The sequence below is a fragment of the Cyclospora cayetanensis genome, unplaced genomic scaffold, assembly GCF_002999335.1.
Source record: "Cyclospora cayetanensis isolate NF1_C8 unplaced genomic scaffold, CcayRef3 CcayRef3_contig_192, whole genome shotgun sequence".
NCBI lineage: Eukaryota > Apicomplexa > Conoidasida > Eucoccidiorida > Eimeriidae > Cyclospora > Cyclospora cayetanensis.
Genome location: NW_020312139.1, coordinates 35617 through 46562, shown reverse-complemented (window position 1 = coordinate 46562; position 10946 = coordinate 35617). Strand labels below are relative to the sequence as shown.

Sequence of the window (10946 nt, the reverse complement as noted above, 5' to 3'; positions counted from 1 at the left end):
GTCATCCTGACTTCCCACTTGTAGGTGCACGCAGCAACCGGCTACAGCGCAACCTTCAACAAAACTTTCAACTCAACTGCTTAAGAGAGTATCGATAACATGGGTATAACCAGTGAAGCGATGGGTGTAGAGGTGCTACACCGATGTAGTCGATCCGTATATATAGTTGATTGCAGACTACTGTCATCCCGATGCAAGAAAGTGCATTGTTGCACGCTTGTGTGGCAGATGCTGTGCGCAAGTAGGTACGGATCCTGGGAGTGCTCGGGGGAGCAGCAGCTTGCGTGCTTAACTCCACTTTAGCACTTTTTACTATAGTGGTTGTAGTTATTCCAAAGAAATAAAGCTTGACTGCCTTATCTATTTGTGTGCTAACAGTGTTCACGAGGATGCAACTTTGTGTGGGTGTGTGCTAAATGTGATATTCATCTATTTGTACACTCTCAAAATTGTACATTAGGCGCAGCTACGCAGACCCTAGGTGTCGGCCCTGATGTCACCGCTCGGCTCCATTGGGAACCACTCAATAATTTTTTGCCGAGCTTGTATTAGATATGGAGTATAACATCTCTCAACGGAGGCCGTGGGTGAAACGTTTTGTTGGCAGCACCACGTGGTTCGATGCAGCCAGCCCCCACACATCCAGGAGATGTGAATAAAGCGGTGTATCAAGCTTCTCCGAAATGCAGTTTGATTTTGGACTTGCTCTTTGGCAATTCGATAACCAGCTTATCTTGAAAAACATACTGGTAACAACCATTCTCTGACGATGGAAGGGAACGGTGGCACAGCGCATCGAAGCGCCAGCGGCCGGCCTGCAATCTAATGTGCACGCAGTACCTCCACAGCTTGTAGAAAGACATGATCTGTCAGTCAATGTGTTTATGCATGCTTCGATGAGTCTATGCCGACCAAATAGGCATAAGAGCAATAACGATCGGAAGGTAACCGAACGTTCCATGAGCTGGTTTAAGATGTTTTTCACTTCGTACCCAGAGAGAGAGGAACCAGTGTGGCTTGCAGCACGTGTAGCAGAAGGCAACCAATTTATTAGTGGCTCTTTCTGTGTAGAGGACGCCGTCGCTTTAAACGGAATACCACGGTGCTTCATACAAACTCTGCCTCTTAGCCTTGTACATTGGTCAGGCATAAACAACCATTAGAATAAGTAAGGAAGCTCAAGCGCCTGAGTCTATCAATAGCTACATATTCCTTTAAAATGATTAGTAGTTTTGGAGCAGTTACAGCCTAGACGAACAGCTATTGCATTGTTGTTTTATGTTGGACGTACCCGACCGAAGTATCACAGCAGCTGGTCGCAGGATGGGGAGGGAATCTGGCACTTAACAACCGGCCCGGGGAGCTTCCACATGTGCTGAACTACTTGTGGCCTCACGAGCAAATGAACGCAACTCCTGCACCTTTGCCCCCACAAAAAAAGGACGACACCGGGACTAGAACCTTATTTCACGTGAGGGCTGTCGTATCCGGCCCTAGGCTACAGTCGATGGTAAACGCGAAAAGACCAGAGACAACCACGACCTCGTGCATCCCCAGACAGTTAATTAAAAGTGCACACGTTTCTGTTTTAAAAGCTTGGGTCATATAAACAGGAACAGCAAGCGCATGCAAAAGCCAATAAATCTGAGTAATGGGACTGGGTCGAGTGAAAACTGGCTGCCTAACAAGCAAAGACAGGCGCAGTAGGAACAAACAGAGCCTGCCACGGAGGCTGCGACGCAGTGAAGGGGACCGCAGAGGATAGCGCCACACCTGGGGACTCACCACACGGCAACTCTGCACGGATGCAGTTTAAATTTATGACCTCAGACTACTAATATTATTCTACATTGGTTTTGACGTGGATCTCTATTCTGAGGAGATGGTGCACAAGTGCAATATGCCTGTTCACTTGTTAGCAGAGTCCCAAAGACCCTGTTTTGGTGATGGGCAGCAGCATGCACAGACAAGCACGGCCGTGGTAGACTTATGCCCGCTAAATTCGAAAAATGGGTCTTACCAGCATGGCTTGTAACTCGGGTTCTGGATGCGTGCATCATGACGTTGGCCAAGGTGTGGTAAGGGTGATCCACTAGACGGCGAGCATGCGGCCCCAGTTGCGCGATGTGAAGATTATTGTGCAAAGAAGCTGGGGGAAAAAGCATTTGGTATTTTACAACCACGCGGGCATCTCAGCAGCGCAGTTAAAAAAGAGGGCTCTTAGCATAGAATATGTCCTAGTGGCTTTGCGATCGGCGCATCATGAAATTTGATTAATTAGTTGGCCGAGGAATATCAGGAATGGGTGAGAGTAAAGGAAAATACGCCGGTGTGATAGATATTGGCTAGCTGCCCGCACGAGAGTGAGCTGGTGGTCGTCCAGCGGGTCATATCGATCTACAAGTCTACCTAAATCAATGTTTTGGCGCATCAGAATCCCTCACACCATGTAATAGAGCTTGAGCAACATGCAAATGACCTGTTTAGAATAGCAAAGTGCAGAAGTGGCGTAGCACTATTGGGCGTGACCCAAGTGTGACACCGAAAAAACCAGATGGTGGCGCACTAGATTTGAGCCTCATACGAGCTCATTGTGAAGCAGACCTTTCCGGTGCCTCATGTTGATAATAGATTTGACAAGCTTCACGAATCAACAGTGTACTTGACATCTGACTTCCACAGATGCTTTCTTGCAATCCCCCATCCACCCTGATGACAGGCACGAAACGGCGTATCACACTCTCAATCATAACACATGAGTCATTTTTTATACTGTCGGCACTTCCGAAGGCCCCAGGTGAAGTGTAGTGAGGGGATTACTCGGATTTATATAAGCCCATCAAGGCGCGGTGGTTGGCTGTCTACATAGGCGATGTCTTAGTTAAGCCGAGGCGCTCAGACAAATCTACAGCACCTACTGCGTGCGCTCTAGTTATTAGAAGAGGTTATTAAAAGAGAGGCAGTTTTATGAGAAGACATTTAATTCTTCTTCCTTAAGAGCGAACGCGTTTCTAAAATACTGTTTTTTGGCTGCAGAAAATGGGCAGGATTTTGCACAAAATGAACCATTTAAGGCGTATACATCACGGGTGCAAGTCCGCAAGTCCGTTGCCAAATTTTTACTAGCTAGTATTTAGCTATCAAGCGCTTGCTCCTGGATGTCCTCGGATCGTCGTTGCTTTAATTGGTCGAATGCAGAGCTCGCAGCCTGTGACCAGGGCACAGGAGGCTGATGTTGCAGCAAGAAAGCTTATCGGGCGCCTTCCCACCCCTTCTGTACTTACTCTGCCCGATCGCAAGCGTCATTTTCTGCCCTATGTTCGTGACGTTCTGGCTGGTTTTATTTCCTCTCAAGAGGCTATGGGCTATTCAAATATCAAGGTACTGCATGTTCTTCTCATCGCTTCATTGGAAACGCGCAGCAGTCTCCAGTTCTTGGAAACTAATCTACGTGGTATGCGTGACATCAGGTGGCCAGGGCTATATGCGATTTTCTTACGAATCAATGCACCTTGTTACTCTCGCGATGTTCCTAAAAGTTGGAGGGGCCCCGAAACTACCACTGTTGGTTTATTGAAGCTTCGAAATTTTCCAAGATATTCATCTCCCATGCCACGCATGCGAGCGGTGCGGGGGAAGGCAGAGTATTTACAAGAAGTCTAAGGTGTGTTGGACTCTAAGATCATTGAGTCGCAAATATACAGTAAAAAGCGAGTTGCCTGAGCAATGCGGTGAGGAAACCAGCATCAATGATTGAACTTGCAGGATCTGTGGGGTTTGTTGCGTGCAGGAAACTTGGATGTCTCTGTTCGCTTCACAACGCTAGTTGCCATGGGCGAAATTTATGGTGTTCCTGGGAAATTGTCCTTTCTCGGAGCGCGTTATATTTGTAATGGCAAATTCCATCTCAGTGATGCATAAAAAGTTGACTTTAACTATTGCTTAGGGTTATACTATCTTCATGTTAATAAACAGGAGCTCCTGAATATACTCGCTCTATCTTCTTCCATGTCAATTCTTTTAAGAGCATCGACCACTGGGGGTGCACCGGCTGTATTTGCATGCAGACGCTGCTCTGAGGCTCAAAGACAGTGCTGGGGGCTGTGTTCCTGGCTAGTGTATGCCCCACTTCTCGCTTCTCTTAGCGGCCGATGCACGCATTTAGCTTTGTGATTTGTACATTTTCTGCATTTCTTTCTGCCCGAGGAGTGGCGACGGTGAGAACCCTTTCACCGACGTAGTAGTTGTTCTCGGTATGCATATATGAAACATGAGGGTCTGCGACTTGAAACAGACGTCGAAATAGGCGACGGTCTAAACTTTGCCTAAGCACTTTCTAGTGTACCAATCATCCTTTACAAGTGAACAGTACAGACTGGACTAATAGATCTACGTGTTCGCATGTTTTTTTTATTGAAGAGTCATAGAAGCTTGATTCAATAAGACACAATGTTGTGCGTGTGTGCGCGCCCTAAAGTCGATATGCAGCTAGCTAAGAATGTCTGGTTGGAGGGTGAAGCAACACGCACTTCAACCGTCCCTCTTGCCTCATGCCGGGATATCTAAGGGTCGTTGGCAGGGAAGAGAGAGATCCTCTTGGAAAGCACTGATTAGCTGCCTGAAACACACTGTATTGAGTTCAGAGTAAATTCCTCCCCCGGGATACATTAAATGGTGCGTTGCGCAGCATGAGAACAATCGAGCACCAGTTCGTTTCATGGTATCATACGTTTGTTGTACATTATTGTTGTTTGGCCTTTGCTCATTGGGCTTTTACTCTAGGCCGCTCTATTAAAATCCCTTCCGCGCATGAGGGTTAGAATGTTTCTATAGAAGCAGGATTTGTTATGTAGCACGAACAATAACGGCAGCTACAGCTCGAGACATGTGGCAGAGGGGAAGGGCATGTAAAGCAGCTGTTTTATTAAAGTGAACGATGTCTTGAGCGCGGATGTTTCTTGGTCTTAAATAAAAAATTATCCCTTCAAGGCTGTAGGCCAATGGCAAAATGTTGTTTTCGTCTGTGCACGTGGGGTTGCAGGTTTCTGCAGCCCCGAAGGCGAAAGGAAAAGCAAAGCTCTGCTCGTTTAAAAGTGAGGTATATTACCAACGGCGAAATACAATATATGCTTGCTACTGATTTGTTGTAGGAACGCTGATGAGCTTGTAGGCTTGCCACTAAGCCTCATTGTTTCTGAGGTTTACTGACGGAAGTGAGCACCAGCACGTACTGCTCAACCCCGTATCGGCAGGACGAAAAGATGATTATTTCTGCAAACAATTCAAAACAAATAAGTAGCCTTTATAGCCTTTGTTCTTTCTGCACGCTTTGGGCTCACCTCCAGCTACGCATTTCAGGGCAAGTCGTCTGCAGTGGTCAGTCGAGTAGAATTCCAGGCGACTTCGTGCCCAGCAGAAGGTTTGTACTGGCGCCATCGTATGCATGCCTCAGTTACTCAGCACTTGCTGCCCCAGATGTCCGCACTGATATCTGCAGTGCAGCACAGCTGTAAAGGACGTAACAAGGATGGCAACGCCGCGTGCGCCTGCCCGTGCAGAACAGTCCGCGACCACAGCAGCTGCGGCACTGTCACACCAGGCGGCTCAACTATCCTCTTTTTGCAGCACACTAGCACCAGTAGAAGTGCCAGCGGTAGGAGCAGCAGAAAGCACACACCAGCTGGAGAAGAACGGGCTATTCGGAGTGGTCACTTGGAATGTGGCTGGGTGGCGGTCGGCTGTCTCTGGCATAAAGAAGGACTGGGGGAGCATCGAGGCGTTCTTGAGACGCCTTGACTGTGAAATTCTCTGCTTGCAGGTCAGGAGCTTGCCGAGGAGCCGTAATGCAAAAGCCCTGTGCCTTAGCCCTCAAGCGCAAAGGCTTCCCTGCTGTCACTGAAACAGCTGCCTCCCAAGAAACGTTTTCTGACGGTGTAGCCAAGAAAACAGCCGCACTGATTTTTCCTGCCTTCCTGTGTCTCGGCTGCTGACGCAGGAAGCAAAGACAGGAGAGGAGCAAGTTCGGGCCGACCCCATGCCAGTCGGCGCGACGCTTGACGGATGGGAAACTTTTTGGTGTTGCTGCTCTTCCTGTTCCCGAAGAGGCCTCATGGGTATGTTGCCTATCTCGGGGCTTTAGTGTGGTGCTAGATTCTGACTAGTGCGTGTGCTGCTTCAGACAGTGTTTGCTGCTTTTGCTCCAGGTGCATGCGGCTGCAACTGTGCCTTCTGCTGTCTGGATCCGCGCCACTGTGTTTCTCCACTGCTAATGCTTTGCAGGATACAGCGGCGTTGCAACGATTGTTCGGCAGGGGCTGACACTGAGAGCAGACTGCCAGCCCTTTAGTAAGTTCCTGCCCACTAGACAGTCAGCAGAGCCAGCGCTCGATAGACTGGCATCCGAAGAAGGGGCTTCATCTTCAGCATGTGGTGCAAGCACGTCAGCTCAGGCTGCTGCAGCAATGCTCGGGATACCTGCGAGCCTGGGGGGCCCAGGCTTCTCATGCAAGGCAATCAGCAGAGGCGCGTTGGCGGCAAGCACGCGTCGAGGCGCAGTTGGTCGAGGTCCGCATACTGCTATGGATATGGAAGGCAGGGCCCTGGTCACAGAGCACTCAGGGTTGGTGGTAATTAACACATACTGTCCAGCAAGTGGCTTCTGCTGGGACCGGCTCGCCTTCAAAATGCACTTTCTTCACGGGCTTCGGGCCGTGATGCTTCATCAGAGGTGAGACAAGCCCTCCGTGCTCCGAGGTGCTGGGCTCGTGCCTCCTACATTATGAGAGCTGCAGTGTGGGTGTAAGTGGTGCCTGGCCTATTTGTGGTGCTTCAGACTGCTTCGGCGCAAGCCTGTGGTGTTAATGGGGGACCTAAACGCAACCACAAGCTGCAAAGATGTTTCTCTTCTCGATGCGACGGTCAATATTCGAGGCCTCTGGCCACCACCCTCCCCAGAGGAGGGAGCAGGCGACTGGCAGCCCTGCGAGGCCCTCTCACCTTCGCTGCAAAGGAAGCTGCTCGCAGGGGGGCCCCTTGTCGAGCGCTTGTTGCGCGATCCGCAGTACCATGAAGTAAGGCATTCCCCTGGGGGGATCGCGAAGAAGGAGCAGCACCACCAGCAGGCTCGACAGCCGCAAGTAAACGTCGGCAGGAGGCGGCAAGGGGCTTTTCGGTTTTTCCTGAAGCCTCCGGGTGCTCGTCCCCGGCAGATAGGACGGCCCTTGTAAGGAAACTCACCAATACTCCATAGATCTGGTTCTTTGCAGTCGAACGCATGTGCTTTTTATATATAGATACATGTATGGATGAGGGGCCCTGCTATCGCCTTTGCGTAAGTATGGCGCCCTATGGTTTGGCCGTGTGTGGGCGCAGCGACTCGGAAGATGAGGCCCGCATGCGCTTGTCCCTCGATGCTTGGAGAGTCCCCGTAACTCCGGAGTCGCGAATAGGTGCATCCACGCCTGCGCAGCCCGTCCCCGCTAGAGCTGCCACGCCTGTTGTTGCTGGTGGATCGACTGCAGCGGAAGCGAGTCTCTGCAGCAGGGGCAACGACCGACCTGATGAGGCATCCACATTCCGCTTTGTTGTCGAGGCGCCCCTTGCGGGGGGCCAAAAGACCGAAGCGGTTGATCTTGAGTGCACTTATACGTACACGGTACGAGCAACCTTTGGCGGGGAGGGAAGGGGGGCTGTTGGCGGGGGTTGGCTCGCACGTTGGTCAACAGATCCCCTTCAGACGTCTAGTTTCCACTCTGCCAACAGTGAGTCCCACAACGCAGTGGCCATGCCTTAGTGGAACTGCGCACCACGATGTAGACAGTGTGCTGTTGCCTTCGCTTCAGCCCGACGGGGAAGGAGGCACAAGTTGGATCTGCAAGGAAGCGAACCGGCTCTCTCTGCTGCACCTTGCAGACTGTTTCACCGCTGTGCAGGTAAATGGCAAGTGCCCGCTGCTGTAGGCCCTTCTGCTGCAGATACTCTGGTAGCATTACGGAGGCCAGCAGGCGTTCCTACGGGCTGATTGTGACAATGGAGACAGGCGGTAGAGAGGGGCATGGGCAGTGGCTCTGCTTGTAACAAGTAGCATTGACCATACTGGCAACGGTGGGTGTTGACCGAAAACGTGAGACGATCGAGGGGAGCCATTCATTCTTACTGGGTCTATGCAGCTACTTGCTCACTGGAGCGTGTGCGGTTCGGGCTCAATCGTCTCTGCGCGTGCCTGCGTTTTATCTCGTTTCCGTTGTTACTGCTGCAAATGCACTGCAGGTCCCTTTGACAGATGATGAAGTTTACCAGCTGTACATACACTTGGGGCTCCCAAGCCACTCCTCCTGCGTCGCAAACTTCATGCAGAGCCTTATGAGAGAGGATGGAATGATTGATGCATTTGCCGCCGCAGCCAACGGAAGCAGCAAGGGGCCTAGTGGCGCGACACCTCTGTGGGTTGGAGCTTTCACTGCTTGGGACCAGTACACCAACAAACGCTATACGAATGAGGTACCTGCCTTGCTGTACGTTTTCGTTGGCCTTTTTTCACTTCAGTATGGCTTTCTTCTTTGAGCCTAACTACAAATTACCTCTGCTGTAGTTACACGGCTTTTTATTAGCGTTCCCCATGCTTTCGATACAGGGGGCGCGCATAGACTTTGTGCTTCTCGACGCGGAGCTCGTGGCGTCACTGCAGCCGCTGCAGGCTCCTCCGGAACCACCACCACTTCAGGGTCTTCCTCCGTGTAGGTATAACTCGCTACAAATCGCCCGTGCAGCAACGCACCAGGGCGGGCTGACCCTCAACAGTGTGCTTTTCGGTTGCTTGTCTGAACGGCGGCGTCAAATAATGGGACTGTGGGAATCCGCAGAAATACATCTTTACAGCCAATAATAGCGTATTGGTGACTACACTTGCCGTATAAAGAACTTAGGGCTTTATTTGTTGGCAGTGCGCGCTGCAGAAGCAGTAAGGGACTTGCTTGGTGCTGCGCCTAAAGGATAAGATAATCAATCCGCTGCACATACGTGCTACTCTTTGCTGCAGGCGAGAGACTGCTAACATATCAGGAATTCCAAAAAGCGGCAAAGGCAGCTGTACAGCGTGCCACAGCTGGGGGCCTCTGGGTGGGAGCGCCGCGTGACGGGGGCGGTCTCCAGGCAGCCGTCCCCTTGCGCCTGCGTACTGCCGGACCCGATGAGCTTCAAGCACTCCTGTATAAATCAATGCTGATTGACGTTGAACATAGCGGCCTGGTGTACCTGTCCCCACTCTACAGCGACCATATTGCAGTGAGGTGCGTCTTAAGGCATGCGCGGCAGCCGCGGCGTATGAAGGGCCTGTGTCACTCGCAAGACAGCAGCACGGATCGAGAGAGTAGCGCCACTTCAGCGGGAGCTCCGGCCTCAGCAGTGGCAGCACAGGAGTCTCTCTTGGGCCCGTGCGTCTTAAAGGATGACCCGTGTACCAAGAAAGCGCAGCCCCAAAGGAAATGGAGAGGCCTGGGGTCTTTCCTCAAGCCGTGGCGGTCGCTAAAATCCGCCGTAGTGGAAGATCCTGCGGACAAGGTATTGAATGAGAACCCGTGCTGCAATAATGGGCCCTTGGGTGCCCTCGTGCAGCAGCGGCAGCATGGGAGGAAAACTATGCACGACAGATCCCACAAGGACTTGGGAGGGCTACAACAACAGACAAGAGAGCTCGACACTGCAGAAGCAGCGAAGAAAGCACCCACTCATGTAGTTGTACTGGATGACTGTCCCTCGGACGCTGTAGAGGTTGTAGGTGTCCCGGTGGCAACAGAGCCTAGTGTGTCGCGAAAGGGCCATCGAACATGCACTCAGGGCAGCTGCAGCACCTCCTTTGCGGAGGGCATTGAGTGCAGTAGCGACAGTTGCAGTCCGACCTCCAGAACAAAGGTTCTGCGACCTAACAGGAGCGCAGAGAGTACGGGAGGAAGGCAGGATCGCGTCGCAGCAGCCACAGCATATTGTGCAGTCGAGTTTGCAGGTGCCAAAATGTGTGAGCCCGTAGTCACACCGAAATATCCCAGTGGGCCAGAACTTTCTCACACACGCGTGCAGAGAATCTATGCGGCTCACATGACCAGCAATATTGCCACGTCTAAACGACCTAGCAGCAACAGCAGCACAGGCCGGAACAAAAGAACTAGGGCACACGCTGGCAGAAATCAGACGGATTTACGGAGCTTCTTTCAATTGCCGAAGGATTAGCATTGTGGAGACTTCGACACGTATTCTTTACCTATGAGAATTGCAAACCCGATACGCCGCACTGTTGTTTTGGCACCGGCATGGAGTTTTTTTGCTTTTCCTCCTCTTGTCGTGACTTCCACAATACCCACTATTCGATAGACACACTTACGCACATGTGAGCACGAGAAAGCAGGCGGAGGCGAGAGTCCGATTTGATCGGCGAGGAGTTGAGCCGGTGCTCGTGCAGTGGATGTCGGGGACTGACCCAGAAGCGTCAGGATGGGTACGGCATAGGTTTTGCACACTCACTCGAATGTCATACTAGCCTTTCGATTTTAATTCTCTAGCTACATGGCATGCAAAGCCAATCAGGAGCTCATTTTGATAAAATGCACGTGGCATTGTCTCACACGTATTTCAGAGAAAAGCATTGCACAGGTTCGCAGTATGAGCAGGTCAGTACAGAGACTGTACATGACCTGTTCCATGTGCTTTATCGGTGGTAAAGTACTGAGGGCTAGCCTTTTCGTAACAGAAGCAGGTTGCATGTCACTATGCTACTGATGGCGTTGACCCATTTTTGATCGCTTCAGATTGCGGTTTTGGACTAAGAATCGATTTTTTTTCAAGAGGCATTCTTTAGCCTACTTTGGTGATGTACATTTGACGGTGCTGCCTGCTTGGCAACTCGAGGAATTTGTACACAGCTTTTCCAGTGATGGCTTTTAGATATGTAGTAG

General features: G+C 51.1%; 1 protein-coding gene across 1 annotated transcript; it reads left to right on the top strand.

Moving 5' to 3' along the window:
• The first annotated feature begins 5527 nt into the window (after nt 1-5527).
• LOC34618624 lies at nt 5528-10224 on the top strand. The gene is made up of 9 exons (XM_026337604.1): nt 5528-5679; nt 5819-5931; nt 6280-6727; nt 6833-7222; nt 7372-7505; nt 7762-7931; nt 8269-8527; nt 8633-8695; nt 9086-10224. Exons 1-9 carry the CDS (start codon nt 5528-5530, stop codon nt 10222-10224), a joined length of 2868 nt encoding a protein of 955 aa, XP_026193389.1.
• The last annotated feature ends 722 nt before the right edge of the window (nt 10225-10946 follow it).

What these genes read in the sequence shown, in the direction of transcription:
- LOC34618624 (XM_026337604.1), top strand. Translation starts at nt 5,528, where the DNA reads ATGGCAACGCCGCGTGCGCCTGCCCGTGCAGAACAGTCCGCGACCACA. An exon ending in CCAAGAAACGTTTTCTGACG is followed by an intron (nt 5,932 to 6,279) that starts GTGTAGCCAAGA and finishes AATGCTTTGCAG; the next exon opens with GATACAGCGGCGTTGCAACG. An exon ending in ACTGTTTCACCGCTGTGCAG is followed by an intron (nt 7,932 to 8,268) that starts GTAAATGGCAAG and finishes AATGCACTGCAG; the next exon opens with GTCCCTTTGACAGATGATGA.